Source organism: Corvus brachyrhynchos, unplaced genomic scaffold (genome assembly GCF_000691975.1).
Source record: "Corvus brachyrhynchos isolate BGI_N302 unplaced genomic scaffold, ASM69197v1 scaffold363, whole genome shotgun sequence".
Taxonomy (NCBI): domain Eukaryota; kingdom Metazoa; phylum Chordata; class Aves; order Passeriformes; family Corvidae; genus Corvus; species Corvus brachyrhynchos.
In genome coordinates, this window is record NW_008237404.1 from 1983830 (window position 1) to 2007103 (window position 23274).

General features: G+C 37.5%; 1 protein-coding gene across 9 annotated transcripts in view; it reads right to left on the bottom strand.

The window, feature by feature from the left end:
• Positions 1-23274, bottom strand: part of ZMYM2 (zinc finger MYM-type containing 2) — a 72482-nt gene that overhangs the window by 7905 nt on the left and 41303 nt on the right. For 7 of the 9 annotated variants that reach the window (XM_017730810.1, XM_017730811.1, XM_017730808.1 and 4 more), the window contains 11 exons: positions 20353-20525; positions 14187-14352; positions 13309-13343; positions 11374-11503; positions 11090-11208; positions 10061-10232; positions 8434-8541; positions 6383-6477; positions 5250-5418; positions 4186-4337; positions 77-191 (listed from right to left, as the gene is read on the bottom strand). In XM_017730810.1, the coding sequence (XP_017586299.1) occupies positions 77-191; positions 4186-4337; positions 5250-5418; positions 6383-6477; positions 8434-8541; positions 10061-10232; positions 11090-11208; positions 11374-11503; positions 13309-13343; positions 14187-14352; positions 20353-20525 (1434 nt within the window). The remainder of the gene's footprint in view (positions 1-76; positions 192-4185; positions 4338-5249; positions 5419-6382; positions 6478-8433; positions 8542-10060; positions 10233-11089; positions 11209-11373; positions 11504-13308; positions 13344-14186; positions 14353-20352; positions 20526-23274) is intronic. The other 2 variants (XM_017730812.1, XM_008630998.2) reach the window with 1 other exon arrangement.

A 23274-nucleotide genomic window follows, 5' to 3' on the forward strand; every position in this document is an offset into this window, starting at 1 on the left:
ATATATATAAAATATATAATAATATATAATAACTATTTAAGACATGAAAAACATATATGACCAAAAAGAAAATTACCATCTGGAAGGATGCTTGGTTGCCAACTTCGAAGGATTTTATTTAATTCCTGTTCAAATGTCTGGTAGATTGGATCAATAAATATGTTGTCTTTTCGATTACTTCTATATAAATACTACAGAAAAGGGAGAGACACAGTATTTACAATTCCAGATTAGAACAACTCATGTGCTACAGGGTTCTTTTTTTTATAACTGTGCAAGCATTGTACTGCAAAACAGTATCTAAAAGTAAAGCTACGCTACTTTCCAATATCTAACAGGTAATAGTTACTTCCAATATAATTGTATGCTGTAAATTTCTAACTGGATATGAATCACAGTTTTATTACAACTAACATTCTTCTCTAAGATTTCCTGTGTGCAACATTGTACCAGTGAATGGGGAGTCATTAAAAAAACCCCAAACCACAAACAATTTATCTTTTCCTCCGCCTAGGCCTTCAAAAAAAACCAAAACCAAAACCAAAACCAACCCACATTTAGCAAGGATCTACCACTTAAAATGTGAACTCCAGACAGTGACAAAAGCATCTTCAACACAAAAGTGGGAGGCAAAAAAAACCCCCATATATTTGTGGTAGTAATATATAGCAGTGCAAGAAAGATGATAGGAGGGTGCAAGGTGCCAGCCTATCCTGCAATCTAATTATCTTACCCCTCTTGACCTTACAGACAGAAATTCTTTTGAACCTTTACCAAGAATTAATGGCTGAGGACTACTGTTTGGCATTATTCTCTCTGGAGACATTTCTAAGAAAGGGAGGATTGGCTTCTTAAATTTTCCACTTCAGCATTATCTTTGCAGGAACATGCCTGTTGTTAGTGAATACAATAAAATGACAGACAAAAAACGCATTTGCTTCTTGAAATGGCATCTAGTTCTGTACCCATACTTGAAATCACATTAGACACAACACTCATTTATAACAGGTGATCAAGGTTCAGTGTATCTTGGCTTCCTTATCTTTACACTTAATTATATAATAAGGAAAAATGGATGAGTACACTTCCCACAGGTTTTCAACTACATTTTCATCCAGATAACTATTTTATATGATACATTTAACTAATTCCTCAAAGCACAATATTCCCCCAAATGTGCTTGTTTCTACATACACTGGTTTTGACTTTATAAAGCAATTCTAAGCCAGATAATACAGCTTACTAAAAGCTTCATGGTGTTTGCCCCTCTGTTCTCTGGCACATTTTTTCTCCATGTATTTTTCTTTTTCTCCAGTTTGCATTAAACAATCACACTGAATGCTGGCAGTGAAAATGAAGTAAGACTGAAAACCAGTTCAAAACCAATTCACATGCAGGCCTGTGAGAACTCATCTACAAATATGTCTTCCCAGTTCACAGTAAGTGTTGACTAAACCCTGGCATCCCCAGTAGAAGTCTGAAGCCCCTTGGACCACCACCACAGAGTCTACAGAAGGACAATGTTGTGTAGCAGGGCAGATTCCAACCTATCCCCCAAACCTGCAAACCTTCATTCCCAAACCACAACGCTGTGCTCTGCTGCTCTACAAACCCTACAGGGGCAGGATCAGCGTAAGCCATTCCCACCTGAGATGAGCTCTATCGTAACAGCAGCGCACGGGAAGGAACTGGACATGTCTCTGAATCCCACAGCAGAGAAGAACAGGCTGAATTGCTGCCCACAGTGATTTTGTCTGACCTTCAGACAAACATCTGCTAAACTCTATCAGCCCAAATTTTGCCCAAACAACTCCATTAACAGACATACAAAAAACAAGGAAAAAAAAAACCAAACCCCAAATCCCAGTAATCCCAATTAGGGACAAAGAATGAAGGCCATGATGCAACAAAGGAGCACAGCAGGCTAACACCTTCCTCTAGATGAACCCTCTCCACCAGATGCCTGCCTGACCATGCAGCAGCCTTTACTTCTAAGTGTGATATTTTTCAGGATCACTCCTTCAGAATTATCAAAACCATTATTGAACCACTTCTGTCTGAAAGCAGAACAATTTCAGCTGCAAATGAACCTGATCTGAGAAACTGCACCATCTGACTCAGGGACCAGTTTCCTGGAACAGATTTTACAGTGCCTCATTTAGGAAAAAATTATTTTACAAAATTTAAAAAAACCCAAGAAAACAGCCAGCTTAGGACTTTGAAGACTCCTGGGCTCAAACCACGTTATATCCATGAGGAAAAGTTCCAAACTGAGTGCATACTTAGCCACAGTGAGTGCAGTAATGCTGGTGGAAGGGGAAAGTACTTTTTTACTAGCCTATGGCTTCTACATTCTCTTCTTTTGAAGACAAACTTACTCTAAGTTAGCAAAATATTAATGATCTTTGGCCCAACTATATCCTTAAACGGCACCATTTAATCTCCTCTGAGCCCTTTCCAAGTTCAACAAAGCCAATACCTTTTATGCAGTACTAGACAATTTATTCTCTTTCAGGGTACCCACATCAGGGTTGTCAGATGGAAAGGACAAAGCAAATTCTAGAAGGCAATGGAGTTTTTTTGTTCATTGTGACAACTACATTGCATTTAGTGTACCACTAGCTTGCTTAAGCATGTTTCTTCAGAGGGGTAGTAACACACCCCCAAATATTCACCATGAGCACACAGATGATGGCTGCAGCCCTTCACAGCTCATGTTTCTGTCCCTCACTTGCTGTCTGCCTTTGTGAAATGCAAACTCATCAGAACAGGGCACATCTTCCTACCAGTCTCACCAGCAGTGGCACAATTTGGCCAACAAATCAGGGCTGTTAACATCGCCTGAGTTAAATACTAGACACTAAGTATAAGCAGTAAAATCACAGTAAAATGACCACATGTTGCTCCACTAATGTTCCAGCATTGTGTATGTGTATTAGGGCTCATGATAATTGTGTTTACCACACAAATTATGGTTCTGAAGAGCTGAAAAAAAGACGTTTTATACATAACTAGCTTTCATGACTGACAAAATAGACAACGTCAAAGGTACAAAGAGAAAGACAAAAAAAATGTTATCTGAGTTTCATTTTATAAACACATACTTCACTCTGTGTATTGTTTATCTGCTTAACACGAGTGTTTTCAATTCAACAGAAAAGTACAGAGAGACAGTGTATCATGCAAGTGCAGAAGCAGAAAGCTAGCTGAATTTGAAACGCCTTGTAGCAATATTGACTAAAAAGCCATTGACTAAAATCAAGGTTTGCTTCTCAAATTTCAACCATAAGGCAAAGGTAGCAACTAACTCTAATTTTGCACACTTGCAACACAGGAAAATTCCTATTTTACTATTTATTTTTAAAATATTTCAATTAAAAAATTTGTTACTTGATTCAAGTCCTCCGCCTCAAGTATGGAACAGTTTAAGTAGGATTGCAAACCCTGTGAGCAGCTTGCTTTCCACATCATACACATCTTTTATTGCCTTTTAACGTGAATGAATTTTTCTGTGCTCTCAGCTCTGAACACTGCTTATTTTATCTATGTTTTGCCTTACGTAGCAAAAATTAAGACAGCCCTCCCTGTTTAAAAGATAAGCTGTGAAACAGATTCTCTTATTATCTAGTGATAGGTTACTGCCTTCACATACATCTAACCTGACTCCTTCCTACCTTGTTCTGTGTGAGACAGTCAACATAGCAGAGTTTCCTGCACTCTATCCTGCCTGTCCACAGTCTGCAATACTCAGTAAATTAGACCCTCCCCAAAAGACACTTAATTTAGGTTGTTTCCTCTATATGCTAAGTAACTGAATTAGTAAAATGCTTAGAGAGCATGCCTTGTTTCATTCTGTTCTTACATTGGACATCTTTAGCAAACAAAATGAAGCACAGCATTTGAAAAGACTATGTAATTTTTGACTAGGTTAATTACTTGCTTTAACCCAGCAAGAAGCTTAAAATAATTACAATGTACCAATTTGTGTTTGAGTTTCCAGGATGGGTCTGCAAACTCATTTCCTACACAGACAGCTTTCTACAATGTGATTACACAGCAGCCTGATCACAGCCATATATTAAGAGTAGCTCCTAGCCAGCAAATCCATGTTATCTCTACTCTTCTACTGAAATGGGTTACAGTCAAATCAGCAGCTCCATTCCCATCTCTACAGCCTCTACTAACCTCCTGAATTCCAAGACACAGATAATAGATGCTGTCAGGTGCATAGTTCTCTCCATTAGGCCTTCGAATTTCATTGACAAAATGTGTCAACCCATAGTTTAACTCAGCTGAAGTATGTGATAATAGATCTTCCTTTAATTTCACAGACTTTACTGTAAAATAGAGAAGAAATGCTACATTATACAACAGAATTGTCACACAGTGAAGGTGGGATGGGGTATTTTTTGACTGGAAAACTGGCTTGATGTCCTCTCCATTAACCAATGCATGAGACTAAAATGTACTAAGCAGTTAAAATGTTAGGTCTGTATTAAAACAATCAAGGCTCCCACAGTAAATTCTTGTTAACCAAATGCAGTTAATACCTGCTAACAAATGTACTGTCATGCACAGCTCAGTATGACACAGAAGCAGCCCAAGATGCTGAAGTGAAGCCAGTGGTGCAGAGGGGCACCTTCAGGGGAAACAGCAGTTTCCAAAGATCCAAGAGCATAACACAAGGGTGCTGAGATGCTTGTGGCAGCTGAAGAACAGCAGGAGTAGCAGCAATTCCCCTTTTCCCTCACAGTACAAATGTATACAGAGAGGAGAGCTGCAGACAGAGCAGCACGGCTCCAGGGCATCGAAGGCCACCTTGTGCCAGAGCTCCACAGCCAGGTAATGCCAGTCTCAGATGAAGATCTCCTTACAGGATAAAGAGTAGGAGGATGTCCCTCCCTTGCCATTTAGAAGCCCAGAAATGGTGTGAACTCTGAGGTTAAGTTAGAATATGAGGAAAAACAGGATGCAAACAAAAAAATCAGAATGATCACAGAAAATCAGAATAGCCAAGAAGGTGCTGTCCTAGCTTTCATGAGAAGTGTGAGACCCAGCATTTTGAACCAAATAGGGAAAACTAGAAAAAAAAGACTTTGTCAACTCTGTGGTAAAATAATATCAGTCATGGTGGGAACATTAGGGACATGAGAAAAATTCTATCAAAAATTCCAGCTGAGAATCACACACGTATGGCAATTTTCCCTTGCACGCAGGAATCTGGATGTGAGACTTTTGGAAATACTTACTTGATTTCAGTTCCTCTAATTCCGGAAGCTCTTCATCTAAATACCGAGACTTTACCCAGTGCTTCCATGCATTTACCCCGTACGCGTATTTGAAGGGAAAGCTGCACTCGGAGTTTTCAGAGCTGTCATCGTGCGACTGGTACTCCGACACGGCCTTCCTCTTCACGCCCTGCCGTCGGAACACAGAGGTTAACGCTGCCAGCAGCCCCACCAGCAGGGACACAGAACCTAGCACAGCCAGCTGCAGGCCAAAGGGCACACTGAACCTCAGGGCATTCACACAATTTCATCGTGTTAATGTGCAGGGAACAAAAGATGCTACAAGTCTGTGTCACAGGCTCCACTCGTAGGCTCAAAAGAACCCACCAGTGGGAGGGCCAGCACTGGTCCCAGATTAAAGCAGGCCCAGCAGTGGATATGTGGATAATGTCCAGTGGATAATAGTGAAAGCTTAGACTCCAGATTTGATACTAGAAGGACACATTTATTATTAGAAAGCTTTACTAGAAGCTGACTGGTTTTTTTAAAGCTGCAGTATCTGCTCAGTTATTGGAACAAAACCACTTCAGCTTTGTGCCAGGCATAGGAAACTATTTCTTGGTAGTGTCCTTCTAAATAAAAGACTGTGGCTAATTGCTATGCAATGTATAAACTAAGATTGACTAAAAATAAAATCTGGGAAAAATACAAGCAAATAAATTTTTTAAACTCTTTTATAAAGGAAATGCTATGGCTCCCATTATAAACCATGGTAATGTTTTTCCATCTTACTATCAAATTAAACCAAGACATCTTTGTTCAAAGTAGAAGGTAGAAAAGCATTGCTAAGAGTACAGTAGGTATATACGCAGTGCCACATTCCATCAACAATTCTGTCACTGTGAAGCAAAAATAGGATCATAATTTACAAATCACACTCCTATCAAATCCAACAGTTATCTGCAACAGACAAACCACTGAAATAATTTTATTATTTGAAATGTATCGTTTTATGTCATAAAGATAGGATATCAGGTATGAGTAGACAGTAACACCCTGTAAATCAGTAGGAGAACTAAAAAAAATCCACAAATATTTTTCCTACATAAATTTTGTGTTATTCTTGGTATTTTTTAATAGCATGAAAAAATTACCTTCTTTTTGGACCGAGGCCTTGGCTGTTCCTCATATTCTTCACCAAAAACAGGAGGTAACAAAAACTCATTTTCTGTATCAAGCTCCTCAGTTGCTGAAAATACATTAACAGAAACTTATTTCTAAATGTCTTTTAAATAACACTGCTTTGATAAAAACAAATTAACTATATCGGTGTGCCTTAACATAAGGCATCCACAAAGGCACACATATAAACACAACTAAAGACTGGATTTTGGTACGAGGAAACAAACCTATTCTTATATTCAAAGTAAGACAAAGCTGCCAAACTGTAAGACAAAGCTGTCAAATAGTTTATTTCTAAGTAAGTGTTAGAGGACACAACACTCAACATTTCAACTATTATCTTAAGTAGCTACGGCAGCATCTCTTACTGTAGACTCTTACATAATGTTTTCTGCCCAGGCTGTCTTTGGTATCAAGAATTTTAAGGTACAGTGAGAACGAGCAGCTATGACTGGACAAAATACACGTTAACTTAGTACATGCAGTTCTGTTCATGTATTTAGATTATTTCTACTCATGTTTTGTTATTTCATGTAGCACATTACCCTTGGTTTAAAACATTAAGAATCAGAAGGCAAGCTCCTTCAAAGAAACTGGTTTTAGTCTATATTTATACAAGTGGTAGAGGTCTAGCTCATGATGGATATTACAGTTAAGTTTGGTAAGCAGATGTATGGCAGTACGTCCAAATATTCTTTTTTTAACATTTCAGGGGTAGGATTGAGGACTCTATTTCAGGCAATGCTGAGGAATGAGACAACACATGAATGGATTTAATGTTTCAAGTCCCACTTTTGTTTCCTTTATTGAAGATGGTTCAACCCTCGTTTAGCCATCAAACAATGTTTTCACTCAAAATTGAATGTTCTTCTGATAATCTGATTTCACCACCTTATTTCTCAGGACAGCTTTCCAACTGGTGCAGATGAAATAGCACTTACACACAGAGATTTCAGAACTCTGCCCCAGACTCAAAAGCAGCACTTCTCCTGATACCACAAAGAATCTTATCTCAGAAGCACTTCAGTGTAATCAATGCTTCTTTCTTACAGACTGCTGCTACTTACTACTCCAACTTGCTTATTTCTTTTCTTCTATGGTTTTTCTTCCTCATGTACCCAGCCTCACTTATAAAGTGGGTTAAAAACCTAGTATGCATCTGACTAGTAAACTTCCCAAGACTAAGGTCAGACTAACCTGCAGGCTTTCTCTTTAAATTAGGCATAAAGCAAACTGAGAAACCCACTCTGGGCATCTACTGCAGCTATCTACAACACAGCACAAAAGGAGCCTGTCAGCTCCTACAGAACCTACCCAGGCAAGGTAAGAGAGTCGTGTGTCCGAGAGAAGCTATGTCAAGAGGGGCAGTAACTACAGGCAGAAGCTTTCTTGGATCTTGGATTGACTAGGGTATGGTGTAAGGAAACAGACACTGCTCCCTGCATTCTGTAGAGTGGTACAAATTGTACTATATAGCATCAAGAGTTTCTTTCAAGAAAGGTCTCAAAGTTGTGATTTTTTTCCTAATTCAAATTATGCTACTGTTTCAAATGCAGATAGGGACATTAACAAGATATTAAAAGGTAAAACACAAGTGGTGTGCAGCATGCCAACTTGCAATTTTCTAACAAACTTGAGTGGGAAATTGACCCTTTAGTAATTTGTTCTCTAAACCATGAAAATACCTGGTGATTGAAGAATGCATTCATTCTTCATATGCTATCCAAGTCCTTGAGCCTTCAAAATAACTTTCCTAAATCCATGTTCAACCCAAATGATGCAGTCAAGTTCTTTGTGAAAGGTTAACTTCTCCTTTTCTTTGCAGTGTTTCAAATACTGTATTTAGAAAGATGGAAGAACTAATTCAGAAGTCCCCCATCTTACAAAGGCATGGCAAAGTTTTACCTAACAGTCAGTCAAGTGGATCCTGCAATCAAGTAAAGCTCCTCTGAAAGGATGATTAAACAAGGTTCAATGGCTATCCACAGAGTCATAGTATTTACTAACATCACAGAAGAATTACCTCTTGGAAAGTCTATTTCAATATCAAGGTCTGGCTCATATGGAACATCAGGCAAGCTTGTCCGTGACTCTGTTTCTGAGTTTAGTAGATTTGACTCAACTATCCCACCTGTTTAAAAATAAAAAGGAAAAAAACTCATTATTATAACCAACACATGGGTTAGCCAAATGGTGCAGACTTATAACTTTATAAGCTGAGTTGTTATAAAACTGATTGTTCTGCTCACTACATTTTCTTGTTCTTGGGATCTCAGATTTACTTCTCCCATCTGATTTCCTTCAAACATAAAAGATACTTACTAGCCCATCGTTACTCTCCATTAAGGTGAGTCAGCAAAGCACATATATAGAAAATCAAATACTGGTGAAGCTGGATCATATCAACCAATCCCAAAACTCAAAAAAGCTTGACAAACCTGACTATCTATTTTCCTACCTGATCCTGTCACAACAGAACAGACTTTCAAGTCTGCTTTTGTAGGATCTGTTTCTCAAATAAGGCATGCAGGCAGGGAGAAACAAAGCTTGACCTCTCTCCAACTTCTGGCAAACACTGATTTCTCCACATTCAGTCTTCTGCAAGCGAGCAAGCTCTGATCCCATACATCTGCTCCTTTAGCTAGCTGTACTTCACAAAAGAGAGCAAGGAACTGAAAATGACAACCTTGCAGTGCTAGCAGAAATGTGCAGTTTTAGTAGGAGAATGGCAATAGATTGGAATACAGTAAGCCTCCTGGGACTGCAGCTCCACTGGCCTCCTGTATACCAGGCACAAAGTGTAAATTCATGTAATTTGTCAACAACCTTGCAGAAATCTGTTGAAAGAGCTTGGAAAATACCTTCCAAATTACACCTGAGTGAAGGCAAATTTTCCTGGAAAGATACAGAAGAGACTTGAAGATTTGGGCAGGCGGAGCCAGGGAAGAAGAGCAAAGAGACATGGGCACTGAGAAACTATAACTACAAAGTATGTGGGACTTTTTGATCTTCAGATATAAATTATTATGAGAATAATGTGTTGGCTGTGCTCACTAGTGCTTACTCTAAATCATAGGCTTTTCAGTTTGCCACACTTTGCCAGAGAGCAGGTGCACAAGAAGCTGAGCGGGAGCATGTCCAGAAGAGTTGAGCTGAAGTGTCCAAAGGGGTATCCCACACCACACAATGCCATGCTCAGTTTATATATAAACTGGGGGAAGCAGGCTGGGAACCAGCAATTGCTGCTCAGGAACAGGCTGGGCAAGGGTCAGTGGGTGGTGAGCACCTATATGGTGCATCACTTAGTTTTCTTGTGCTTTATTCCTCTCCCTCCCCTCTTTTACTTGTATTTACTAGTATTAGTAGTATTATATTTTATTTTGTTTCAATTATTAAACTGGTCTTGACTCACAAGGTTTACTTTTTTTCCCAAGTCTCTTCTCCACCAGGTGTGAGGGGATTAAGCAAGTGGCTGTGAGGTACTTAATTGCCATCTGAGGTTATAAAGCACAATGCAACTTAATATAAGACCTCAATGACAGCACTGTTGTACTAGAACTTTCCCTAGAATTAAAAAACAAACCCAATCCTCCTTTTCACACATGTCCCCCAGCACTCCAAATAGTCAAAAAACTCATCAGGAAACTCACTGGCCACATCGGAAGTGTCAGCTTTTCCAGCATGTTCAGGTACCACCCCTGACAAGTTCAGTAGTTCAGCTTCCAGAGGATCTGAGGGCACTTTTCCCCTCAGCTCTTCTATTGCTGCAAGGATTTTCTCAGTGCTATCCAGAGTAGTGGGCAAAAAAACTGGAACTGGCACCTGTGCAGACAGGGAGGCAGAGATAATTAGAAAAGAAAAAATGCCACAACAAACCAACCAACCAACAAACAAAAAAAGATCTATGCTCCACGTCTGAAAGACAGAGTTGATACAGATTAGAAACAAATCACTCCAGTGTGAGCTAACAAAAAATGCTGACAGGTTAAAAACTCAATATGAAGGAGCTAAGAACAGAAGGGAAAGCAGGAAAGGACATAGGGGGAAAAAAAAGACAAAATATAGCTGGTCAAAGAAAGAATGGTGTAAGGAAACTTCCAACCTGTCTGATTATAACCTCAGACTAACAGTTTGGACAAATCAGCATCTTGTTTTAGTAGCTTGTTTGTGAAACATGGAATTTTAGGAAATCAGGGGTTTTTTTCACCATTTGGACAAACTTAAGTACGTAAGTGATAACAAATTAAACTTAAGGGTTATTTTCTTTTGCTGCCACAAGGTTCAGGTTTTGGGATTTTTTCCTTTGCCTTTTTCCTACTGTTTATCCCACTCTGCCATCCTTCCCCAACACAAACTTTTCAGCTCCTTATTACCAGAACAAATCTTGCTGTTAAAGGCTTATTTAGCATTTTCAGCAAACACAGAAGTATCACTCAGAACTGTTCCTAGAAAGTTCAGCAGCACAAGATTTTCACACTGGAAGCAGGCAGACAGGTCCTAAAGAACAATCAGGGAATTAAGTGACACTGTCAGATTCTAATGCTTTTTCAGTAATTAGCGCTGCAGCATCCTGTAATCCTTTAGAGGGACCAGAAGGAGAACAGCCAGCAACACGAGGTGGTCCCACACATGCATGTGAAGGGATGCCAATTTTAAAATGAAGTTGAAGTCTCACTTACAGGAACTGGGACTGTGGTAGGAACAGGAACATTTTGACTATACATGTTCATAGGCACCGGAATGTAGACTGGTACAGGAATAGGCACTGGGACATACTCTTTTTTCCACTCATCTTCTACTAAAAGAAAAAGGAAAAAGGCAATACTGCCAGGTATTTAAATATGTTTTACACCTGTCATTTAGTGAAAAAGAAAATCAGAATATTTGAAATATGTTAAAAGACAGTAACAGTTAAGAAAAAGCTGCAATGAAGAAATTAGTTCTAGCACAGTTCAGGAGTTACCTGTCTGACAAGATTTTGTCTGCATATGAGGTTTACAGTATGTGGCTTTCGTCATTGTCAAAGGCTTGCAAAGAACTGCCTTGTTCTTCATTTCTCTGTTAGGTGTTGGAGAAGGTGGTGGAGCTGAGCCCTGCAGACAAGCAAATAAGAGAAGGTGATGCTGCACCACACTGATTCCAACACAAAGTTCTTGACTTAATGTATCAGCTGATACTTTCCATAAATGAGATACTGAAGAGGAAGCTTACAGAAGCACAACACAACAGCACCAACTACTATTCTGTAATTGCAAGCTATTCCACATTCCTAGTATTGAGCTGCCACTGCCAGGATCATAACAGGAGTTGTACTTTACTCAGGGCTAGCACTTCTGGCTCTTTTCCTTTTTTTTTCTCTCTCTCTTTTTTTTTTTTTTTTTTTTTTTTTTTTTTTTTTTTTTAATTGAAGGTACTCTAAATGTACATTCTTGTTTAAGTGAAAGTGCCACTTAAGCAATTTTGTAATACACAAAGTAATTTTAGCTGTAAAAAGAGTTCGTTATGAGCAGCATTAACAAACTTTAGGCTCAAGACCTAACCTTCTTGAATTATGCCATAGTTGAAAGATCACTTTTTTTTTTACATATTTCTGAATAAAAATTCTCTAAACACTTAATTAGTACCTAAAGTATGAACTTCGAGCTCCCCCTGCTGTCTCTACAACAGTGACAACGAATACCTGGGAACACCCCATAATGTTCAAACTGAGTCCTTACAGTCAAGAAGTAAAAAACCCTCTTGCTCCAGACATGGTTTTTGTACCCTAGTAACTGTTTTAGAACCGTTTTTAAGAAACAAACTCTTGGTTTTATTTGGTCATATGTAGGAAGACTAGCCCCGTATGTCCTTTGAGATACAGAAAGAAAGCCCAGTCCCAAGAACACCAATATGCTCTACCAGGTGTACACTCTCTAAAATATATTAAAGAATACCTTATCACACATAGCTTTGACACAATCTTTAAAAATTTATGGATTGAATTAACATCATGAAACACAAAATACTAAAAGTTTTTAACATGACAGCTTAGCTTGTCTGATGTTTCTAGTTACCTACCAAATTTTATTTTCTGTGTTTTTCATAAATACATTTATATTGTCACCAAAAAATTTCCACTTAAATCTAAGATTTATATTTAATGCCTATTTGCATTTAAAAGGCAAGTCTCTGAGACCTTCCATGCAACAAACAAATCAAATCAAAACTAAGTTTGAATCAAAATACACTAAGCTAACTGGAAACAATATTAATAGTGGTATTTTTGACATGCTGAGAAAAACTGAAATTCAGAATGAAGGCTCCACTGATGATCCTCACCCTTCCAGACAGCAATCCTGCAAAAGGTTATGCTTCCCTACTCTACAGCAAAGTCAATCACACCTTGAGCACCTAGAGAATTCTACTCTTGGGAAGGATAAAATTTAAGACCTCAAGACTTATTTTCAGCTTTTTAAAGCTGAGCTACCACCTTAATATTCCAACTGGACAGTGAAATTCTCTTCCCTTTCTATACTCAATAAATACACCTAATCAGACTAAACATGTAGTAGGTTGAAACGTGAATAAGACACATGGTTTGCTGATTAACTTTTAAGCAACATTTATATGCACAGCAGATGTAGAACACATGGCTGATGATTTAGTTTCCCAGAAGACACTGAAAAGTAAGTATGAATATTTGAAATTTTTATTTCAACTACATGTGAAAAAGACTAAACAGCTTCATAAATTTAGCTTAGGATCATTCAAAGACAGTAATTTTTGGTTTTTAATGGCATCCCTCTAATTCAATGGGATGTCACATTCTAAGTACATCTAATTATGTTTGGTATATATATAGAGAAAGAGAGAGAGAGATAGAGCTAGATATGTGAGTGTGTTAAATATATGTACTTACTGTTATTTTTGTCCGGGGGGTTTGACAGCCCTGATCTAAAAGTACAAGGAAACACTTTTAGAATTTTTTTTCCCTTTTTCAAAATCAAAGCAAATTTCAGTAAGCAACTCAAGATAACACCTGTCACCAATGTAAGATTAAATCAAGAGAACTCATTAGTATCATACTGCAGGTGAGAAGCGCACACAAAACTTTTCCTTCATGGACATCTTCCTACTCCGGTATTGAGCCTTACACAAAGGCAAATGCTAAATCAATGCTCTAGCCAGATGTGAATACAGCCTCTTTCAGAAAAGTAAACACCAAAATGTTCAGGTATAAAAAGGCTATACAAAGAAGCTGAGTTGCCATAATTGCATTAATTTAAAAGCTGGTTTATTTGAACTTTGCCTGACGTGCCATTTAAACCACACAAACACGTATTCAGTGCCCATCAGCAAATTTACACAGTACCTATTGCCAACAGAAAGGAAAAAAAAGCAATGTATTCCTCTTATCTAGATACTTTCATTCTATTCTCATTCCATTTCCATTTCACTTATTTCCTTTAATTCCCTTTAATGTATTTATTTTTTTAAATTCCTAGTCCATTTATCTGTTCTCTGTGACCAAAAGGCATTTTGAGAAGTGTTTCCACAGAGCAAGTAATGACAAACTGGAGGACAGTGAAAGAGGAAAACATCTTCTGTTCCCATGATGATACAGCACTAAAATTACACTTAACGCAGAACAGCTCAATGCTGCCTCTGATGATAACACAGAAAAGGATAATCTCTAATGCAGTTTATTATGACAAATAAATAATCCATGCAGCTTTCAATTTTTCCTTTAAATGAAGCATCTGCTTTGACACTTCTCAGCCCTAAAGCAGCACATACCATAGTGCAGGTTCTCGGGTCCTTTCTGGGTGGCCAGATTGGGTTCGTTCTGCTGACAGTAGAAGCGGAGCAAGCAGTGCTGATCGCAGAAATGTTTCATCTCGCCGCGCCACTGCACCTTCTCTTTGAGGGCTCCTTGAGACTTACAACAGTCACACCGTACAGCCTTAATGCAAAGGAAGAGTTGCACATTTTTAAACAGGCCTTGGGAAAAAATTATTTTTACATTTTAAAAGGCTACATTTTTAAGAGTACTGAGGATTAAGTACCACTCCACAGTTAAGCCTCACTCATGTACAATAGTTAAGCTACCTTTTCTCCAATTGTTTGCTGGGGGTTAGCACCCAGAATAAATCTGCTTTGTTCTATTAATTTGTCACTATGTAAAAAAAAAAAAACAACCACCTCATTTCTAAACAGTCATCAAAAAAAGAATTTTGTGCATCAATTTTAATTAATTTGATTGAAGCCTTCTGCAAAACAAGAGCAGAAAGTGACAGACTCTTTAATGATTTTATTGAACCGAGGGTAAATACAAGTTGTTTTTTCTCCTTCCAAAATCTGGCAGGTTTTGTTTAAAAAAAAAATCAAAAGTTTTAAAAAGTTTAAAAAGTCACCAAAAGAATCACTTCTCTAGGTATCAATCATCGTAAATATTTGTTATATTTCTGTTATTTTAGTAGTTTGGCACCAATTTTAGATTCCAATTCTTTAGTTCATCCAAGTTTCTCTATGACTTATAAACATCAATTCCTCTCAAAAAAAGAGGACTCCCCAAAATTTAGTTAGCATGTAACTTGAAACTCTAATGTTTAAGTAATATATCTTTCATCAGCTTGCATATTATTTTCATGAGGCATCACTAAGACAGACATTGTTTTTCTCCAAAATAGATTCTACTGCATTTTATCTTCCATGCTGTAAATTATTATCTGAACAGTAGTAGCCTCAATTTCACATCTTTAAGTAAGCAAATAATGGTTTGCACTACAGCTTGCCTCGGTATTGTTTGCAACCTCCATCCTAAAGCAGACCTTAAAAAATTGAAAGCTTTAAAGATGCTCAGGAACCCAAAGTAAGGCAGCTAATAATACAGCCAGGAGAGAAAGAGGGAAGTTATAATATATGCAACATAAAACATTAATACATAAAACCATACACAACATTGCAGTTATGCACAAGGCTCTGATGGCTTAAAAAACAACAAAAAACAAAACAAAGTCCAACTGTAGTTTTTGTGACTCCAGAAAAGTATGAACAGGCCAATTAGTTCAAATTTTAAAAATAATTCAATGTTTAGTTCCTTCTCTGTATTTGAACAGTGTGCCATCCTCTGGCAGTGTAAGAAACTCTCAGTTGTAATTTTCAAGTATTTAAAGATGATACATAGAGAGACTTGTCTCTAACAGTATAACCAGCTTTAAATTGGGAGCAATTAAAGCTGCAGCTTCAAGATCACCTCACACTAAGCACCAGGTGGCCCTGGAAGAGCAGGTAATTCTCCTCCCTCTTTTCTGTGCAGGTAGCAGCAGCACTTATGTACCTGTAAGGCACACAAGGTCAGAGACCTTACAGCACCGCTTTATCCCCAATTTTTGTTATACTTGTCACTTGGACTTTCCACTGATGCTGATCCACAGTTCCTTTTGCAGATCATCTCAGTGGGACAAAAGAGCAAGTAAGTTGTATTCTTGGAAAGGAAGAAGATAAAATGTAGAGTGTTGCCAAAATAGTCTAGATTTAATCAGTTCAGGAAAGCTGTGAATTCACACCTTTAAGGCAAATGCAACTTCCAAAGCCACCAAAAGACTGAAATACCAGTAGAAAAAAAGAAGTATAATTCAATCTAAATTTAAATCTCAAACCCACCTAACACTGATTAAGAACGACAGCTGACTCACGTACAGAAAAGCCCATCTATTCTGACCTGCTGCACGCTGCTTGACTATCAAAGCACCACTTTCTGCTCATTTTTCTCTCCTTCAAAGAAAGAAAAAGGGGTCAAATCTTGTCAAATCCAGCAACTACAGCCTTCCTACAGCAGGGCCTGTTGTGATAGGACAAGGAGAAATGGTTTTAAATTGGAGGGTCAACATAGATTAGATAGAAGAAAGAAGTTTTTTTAGAATGAGGGTGAAACACTGGAACATGTTGCCCAGAGAGGTTATAGATAGGGAAACTTTTAAGGTGAGGTTGGATGGGACTCCAAGGAACCTGATTTCACTGAAGATGTCCCTGCTCATTGCAGAGGTGTTGGGATTAGGCAGCCTTTTAAGATCCCTTCCAACCCAACTATTCTGTGATTCTCTGATTCCTGCAACTGTTCTCTCCCTCCCCTGGTTTGCTTTTACATTTAGGCTCTTGAATAAGTATATTATTGTCTTTCCTGGGCTTCTACTAAGTTATTTAGGTGAAAAAAAAAAATTGGTTTGCTTCCACATGGAAATTACTATTCCTCAGGAAGCCTGAGATTCTTCTATAGTGACGCTTCACTTCTCACCTCTACATTTGCTACACTTTAATTCTACTATTTCCATAATGATGCTTAATGTTATATACCCTTCCATGCACTGAAATTTCCTGCTACCTTCTTACTCACCCACTTCCCTGACCATCAAATTTATTGAAAGTGAAAATGAATTAATGATTTTTGAGACATGATCCTTCCTTCCTTTCCTTCCCTCCCACCCTCCTTCCTCTTTTCATTTGTCTTCCTGGGATACTGGCACTAAATGTTAATTGAATCTACAAAATATCTGCCTTCAAGTCTGCTTGTCTCTGTGTTCCAGAAAGCCCATCTCTGCTTGCTGTGCTTGCACTGCACAGAAGTCCTTTGCCACTCAGCACTACTTTTTGGTACATTTCTTTTCCCATTACTTCAACATGTTCAAATGGGCACGGCGATTAGTATAAATCACTAATGTTTGCCCCAAATTTGGGTTAAAGAACAAAATTTTCATATGTGGGGCTTTTGTTTACATTTTTAATCCTTCCATCACCTGTTCCTTATGTTTTCCAATGGCTTTGGACTGCTATTAACTTGACTCAATCTTAGCTGTCTATTCCAGTTTCAACTACAGTAAATAGGAAACAAAGGTTATTCCCAGAAAGCGAGTGATTATAAGAGAAAGGAGACCAACTGTTCTGGAAAGAGTACTTACTGGAGGCTGAGATGGCTAACTAGAGAACGGCTGAATTCCGCCAAGAGAAATTCCACAAGTCTTGCTGTCTTTACCATTTTGATTAATGCTGGCTGCACTTTCAAATTTTACCACTGCTGGCAATTATTGCTGAGCTCACCAGCCACGATAATTTTTCTTTGCCAGACTGTAGTTCCCCACCTCCTCCTTAGTCTTTGCTGAAGACACCTGACCGCCACTGAATAGAGAGTCATCACTGCACATGCCGAGTCTAATCAATTCTCCACTGTAGCCTCAAATGACCTGGGTGCACTTCAGCTGTAGTACTGTCATCAATGTTTCTCAATGTATATTTAAAGAAACAGATTTCTGTGCTGTTCTCAGAACTGTATACTCTTTTTCAAGGTAATTTCAGTGCTCTAATATAACGTCAAATGATTCAAACTCTCATCAAACATCAGGCTACTAGAAGATTTATACTGACATTTCCCAGGCATTTTCTGGATTAACATTCAAACCGCTGCATGCAAGTTTACAGGAGGAGCACTAAAAACTCAGGGAGCTAACCTCAAGACACCCAAAATCTTGCCTCTTGTCTCAGAGGTGCATGGACCCCTTGGAGCAGAAATTTCCTCAGAACTTGGCACCAACTGCAGCGGTTGCCCAACAGACAATCAGGACTAAAACTGTTCTTTTACATTCCACTGCCTCATATTAAGATTTAAAGGACTCTTATCTAAGTAAGTCTAATGAACTTTCAATACTTCTAGATAAGTTGTTGCTTCTACCATTGCTAACTTCTTTCGACTTTCTGAGAAGCGAATTTTGGCATTCAGGGAAGTGCTCCCATAATACTTGATTATTTTAAAAGGTTACAATGTTTTTCAGATAACACTACATGAGAAAGATGTGTCCATAAAAAAAAGTAGACAAAGAAGATGGAGACAAACACTTGTTTAATGAACACAATGATGATGTTAAAACATTGCTAGGTTATTACTACTTATTTCTCTTAATGTATACATTCATTGAAACTCCAAAGTAACACTGAACATTGCATAAATGAGACAAAGCTCATACATATGTAACTATTCTTTTAAGAAGCTAACAGACAAAACAGCTAATGAAGTACAAATTCAGAGAATGGTCCTTATCTATTTTGCCTTCCTATGTTTTGATCATTGTCTGTTTTGGCTAGGTAAGAATATGAGCTAACAATGCACTACCAAATCTAAGGTATCTGGACTGACTTTTATAAAGTGGGAGAAGTAACCAGCAAGGATGTAAAGAAATAAAAAAGAGAATTTTAGCAAAAGACAATTTCCCAAAACCTATTCTATGTCTTTCCCATGTAATAAATCTCAAGCTTTTATAAACAAAACTCAATTACATTAAAGCTTTAAGAAGCACTTGAAAAAAATTACAATCAACAATTCTTCATAAAGGAACACTAGTTCCACTAGCAAGTGTAAGGTTCAAAAAGTAGAAATATCTAACATTTCAGCATCATCAAAAGTATCAAAAGTCAATAGTTTCCAGCAAATCTGTTTAAATTGCCTTTTTATGACATCAGATCTAATTTTCCTGTAACACAGTACCAACAGCATTTAAGGAGACTTCACGGGCCAGTTATTATCTTATCCCATGAATCAGGATAATCTGAAGTCTGAGTTTTCAAGTGGTTCTCAAAGCTGAATCACAGTACAAGCTTCCACAGAAGCTTAGGTACATGAAAGTAGTTTGCTATGCACACCTCCAGACTACATTCTTTGCTGAATGACCAAAAGATTTCTAAAGCACACCAAAGATTTTAAGTTCTCTATCAGAAGGCACTTTTTTCACAGGGATAGATTTCATCCCACACTCTAAGTTTTAAGGCATATAGATAGATAAAATATTATTGTATGAAGTTAATATTTTAGTTAAGAACTTTGCAGCCAAGCTTTGTCACCCTGTTTTCATGTGAGACAAAAGAAACACACTGTGATCTTCAGTAGTTTTCTTTTAGGAATGTCTAACAGGACCCTACATACATTATTCAAAATAAAGAATTTACAATGTTTGGCTGTAACATTTCTGGAACGAGACATTCCAAAATATCTGTCTTCATATTCAGTTCTTTTACGGTAGGTAGATCATCTTGAATTACAGGACTTGTATCTAGCCCTCTAACATTTCAAGCTTTTTACTGCCTTCCAGGCTGTGTGCAGAGTTTTGGTGGTGATGAATTTTGTACTGTCTTTTTTTTGCAATTGCATCCACAGTGTAGTTCTTGTTTTGAAATTATCAGTGTAGCTTTCCAGGACGTTCACACCAGAGATCAAATATTTTATCCATGGCATTAATCGCAGGTTAAACCCAGTCCAATTTCATCTTTTCCTTTCAAAAAATGTAAACAAAAAACCTCTTATAGTGAAGTCTTTGCTGGTTGTGCTTCACAAAGCAGTTAAGCATCCAGAGACCCAGAAATAGATGCCATCTGTTTGACTTAAACTTTTATTAGAAATCCATTTGGTCCTTCTTTTTCCTTTGGCATCCTTTCCATTGGGAAATACTGAACAATCAAAGCCTCTGCAGTTCAAACTGTGGGAGAAGGGAAGAGGCAAAAAAGGAGGCAAAAACAGGAGCAAGAAAAACTCCACTAACGTCAGTGAACTCAAGGTATCCAGATGCTACTAACAGTGTTTTCAACATTCTGAATACACATTTAAGAAGTTTTCACAAGAAAAATGTGGTATTAACTGAGAAAAAGTCGGAATTGTAAAGTAACAAATATACATAGTAATTGCTTGTTTTTCTCTAACTCAAGACTTCCTTGCCAAACGAATTAATAAAATCAGATGACAGAAATGCTACTCTAAGATCTACAGAAACTCAAGTGATGAAATTAATACATTTGCTTATTCTATAGCAAATGCTTTGCTGAAGTAAGCCATATTTGCTGCACAGTCCTTGAGATATCCTCACATGTGCATTTTCGGTTTTTTTAATTGTGGAGCTCTCGTCAAAAATTCTGAGTTACTTGCCTTGTAGTACCAGTCCTGAAATTTTTTACAGCACTCTTCACTGCAGAAATCTCTCACTACACGATCAAGTTCCTTAGTTGCTCCCTTTTTGCACAGCTGTGAGCAGTAATTACAAGTAACACATCTCAGTCCTAACCGTCTTGCAAAGTCTTGTTTATATAGCAGCTTGCAGCCTGGAAACAGATTTTAAACATTAGGAACAAAGTAATTTTTACAGAGAGATATCACAGTTAAGAGTTAAATCGAAAATTAAATGAATACAACAACAGCTAACAATTGGGGCTTCAGACAAATTCAGGTTGCACAGTTAGACTACATTTCAAGACATTTTTACCCGAATACCTGAATCTTTGTTTATCAAATCCCTGAATAAACAGTCAGGAAAAAAATACATCATTTTCTTTTAATACAGACCCATGCAAAAGCATTGACTTGGAGTTACATGGCTCAGTTACACATTCTCAAAATGCTAGAGATCCAGACAACACTATCCACTAAAAAATACCTATCTTCATGTATCAACTTAATTTTATGACTACCCTTATTTATATGAATGCAACAAACCACTTAACTCATTATTAATATTTAAGAACACTAATATGTACAAGATGACCTAAGAACTGAGGCATTTCTTTAAAAATGTAACTATAAAGCAAGCAATGGTCAGTAGTGAGAATTATGCAATGACAGGAAATTACACATGAAATTTGTGAAGAGTTTGTATGTAAATTATCTTTTGTTTTTCGCATTGGGGTGGGGTGGAGGTGTTCATTATTTTGGTTTTGGTTGGCTGTTGTTTTGTGTTGGTGTGGTTTTTGGTTGTTTTGGGGTGGGGTTTTTTGGGGGGTTTTTTGTTTTTTTCATTTACTATGCAGTCATAATTTCAAGGTTGCCATAATGACAGCTATATTCTTCCATGATCTGATCGTCCCTCAAGCAATTTAGAAAAGACATTCTAACATATTAAATGCATTAAAAGGCTAATATTGTAGCTACTGTATAGACAATTTCAGAATATATTGTATTTAAACTACCTCAAATCCAGCGCCTATTCAGCTGAGGCCTAGATCATATACTACACACCCCTGTAACTGTCCTAATTTTACAGGAGAGAACGGAATGAGAAGATGAAATAACTGTCTGTATCAAACACTGGAGGGACAAGATAACATTTACACAGACCTTTAATCTAAGGTACTGCACCTGTTTTTATGATCTACCAAATATCACAGTATCACCCAAGACCAAAACTCAAGTCTTCCAAGTGTCCGCTCTGCTGGGGCATATATATATAATCTAACAGATGCAGACTTCTGTACTTCTGATAAGTTATGAAAGTCAGTATGGAACATATATGCTGTACTTCCTCTGCCATACAGAATATAAAAATACTGTAATATATTCAGTAATTTCAATTATGTGACTTCTGCTGTTGTCTATTAGAGAAGAATTCATATGTGTGAAACTGAGATACTATTTTTAAATCACTAAAGGCACATGAATGCAAATGGAAGATGCAGCAGACTGAATCTTCCAAAAACAAAAGGTTATTGAGGAACTTTACCTTGCAATGCAACAAGCAATTTGTTAGTAATGTCAAAACAGACAATTATAGAATATCGCACAAATAAGACACTGTAGCTAATCAGTTTTAAAGTGGTTTTGTTGGGGTGGTTTTTTTGTTTGTTCTTTGGGTTTTTTCTTTTAAATTCTGTGTCTGGTTCTCTAACAACAGAATAAAGAAAATTACTAGCACAGATGGAAACTGGCATATCCAGCAACTATCCTTACAGTGCAACTGATTTGGACTTTAAATACATTGCTTTGAAGGAAATAATCCTAAAGATAACAGTGTGTGCAAGCTATTAGTTAAAAGTACCAATTAAAAGCAAAACTTCTCGCCAGTATTTTTTCCTGCTGGCTGTATCTCTCATTATTGCATGGAGCATCATATTCTTCCCACTTCTTTAAAATCCAGAGATATCTTAGTACCACAATGCATCCTCCTCTTCAGCTGTCTCTTAGAAAAGCCACCGAACGCTGCATCACCCTTTCAAGACTACAGACTAGTAGTACTCCTCTACTACCAACCAGGCAACCTATGTCCACTTGGCTAAATAGTTTACAAAAAGGAATGGACAAAAATTACATTCTTCTTGGCTGCTGAACTACAGGAAGTAAACTTGAAGATGATGCTGCTGTTTTATTAAAAAAAGTTATCAGGTAAGAAATTTTCCACACTACAGTCAAACATCTCCCACATCTCTGTAACTCACGGAAAATAATGATCAGTGAACATTAAGTAAGGGGAAACAAAAAGTCAAAAATTCCAGCCCTTAAGACCTAAATGCTTGGAAAAGATGGGGGTTTTTTATAGATCACTGACTGCAGGACTTCTTGCTGAAGGAGGCCTCTACAGAAGATAAAAAAATCCATTTTTATAAAACTTCAGATGTTGACGGGAGACTGTTATAACCCTGAAGAGTGCTAAAGCAGAAGTCCAAAGACTTTCTTTTGCAACATCATGAGCAAAAATCTACAGATTTGTCTGAAACTCTTTTATGTGTTTGTTATAGGTAACTTAATCTATAGGGCCAGGGAAAATTTAGTTTAGCTTCAAGATCTTGTGACTTCAAACAAAGAGCAACCAAAATGCCTTTCTTAGGTCCTTAGTAGTCTGCAATCCAAGATACACATTTTTATTACAATGCTATGGGTTTGGACTAAAAGAGTAAGACTTTCTTTGTAAGGAAAAAGTTATTTGCCTTTGGCAAAACAGATTCTAAGCTCAAACAACTTGGTCTTCTTTTGCTCAAGAGAAATCCAGAATCAACATTAACAGTAACACCCATGCTAGCTTTGTAGATGTGACCATGAAGTGAGCTTTGATTTACAGCACATTCTGGATGAGTAATACAAAAA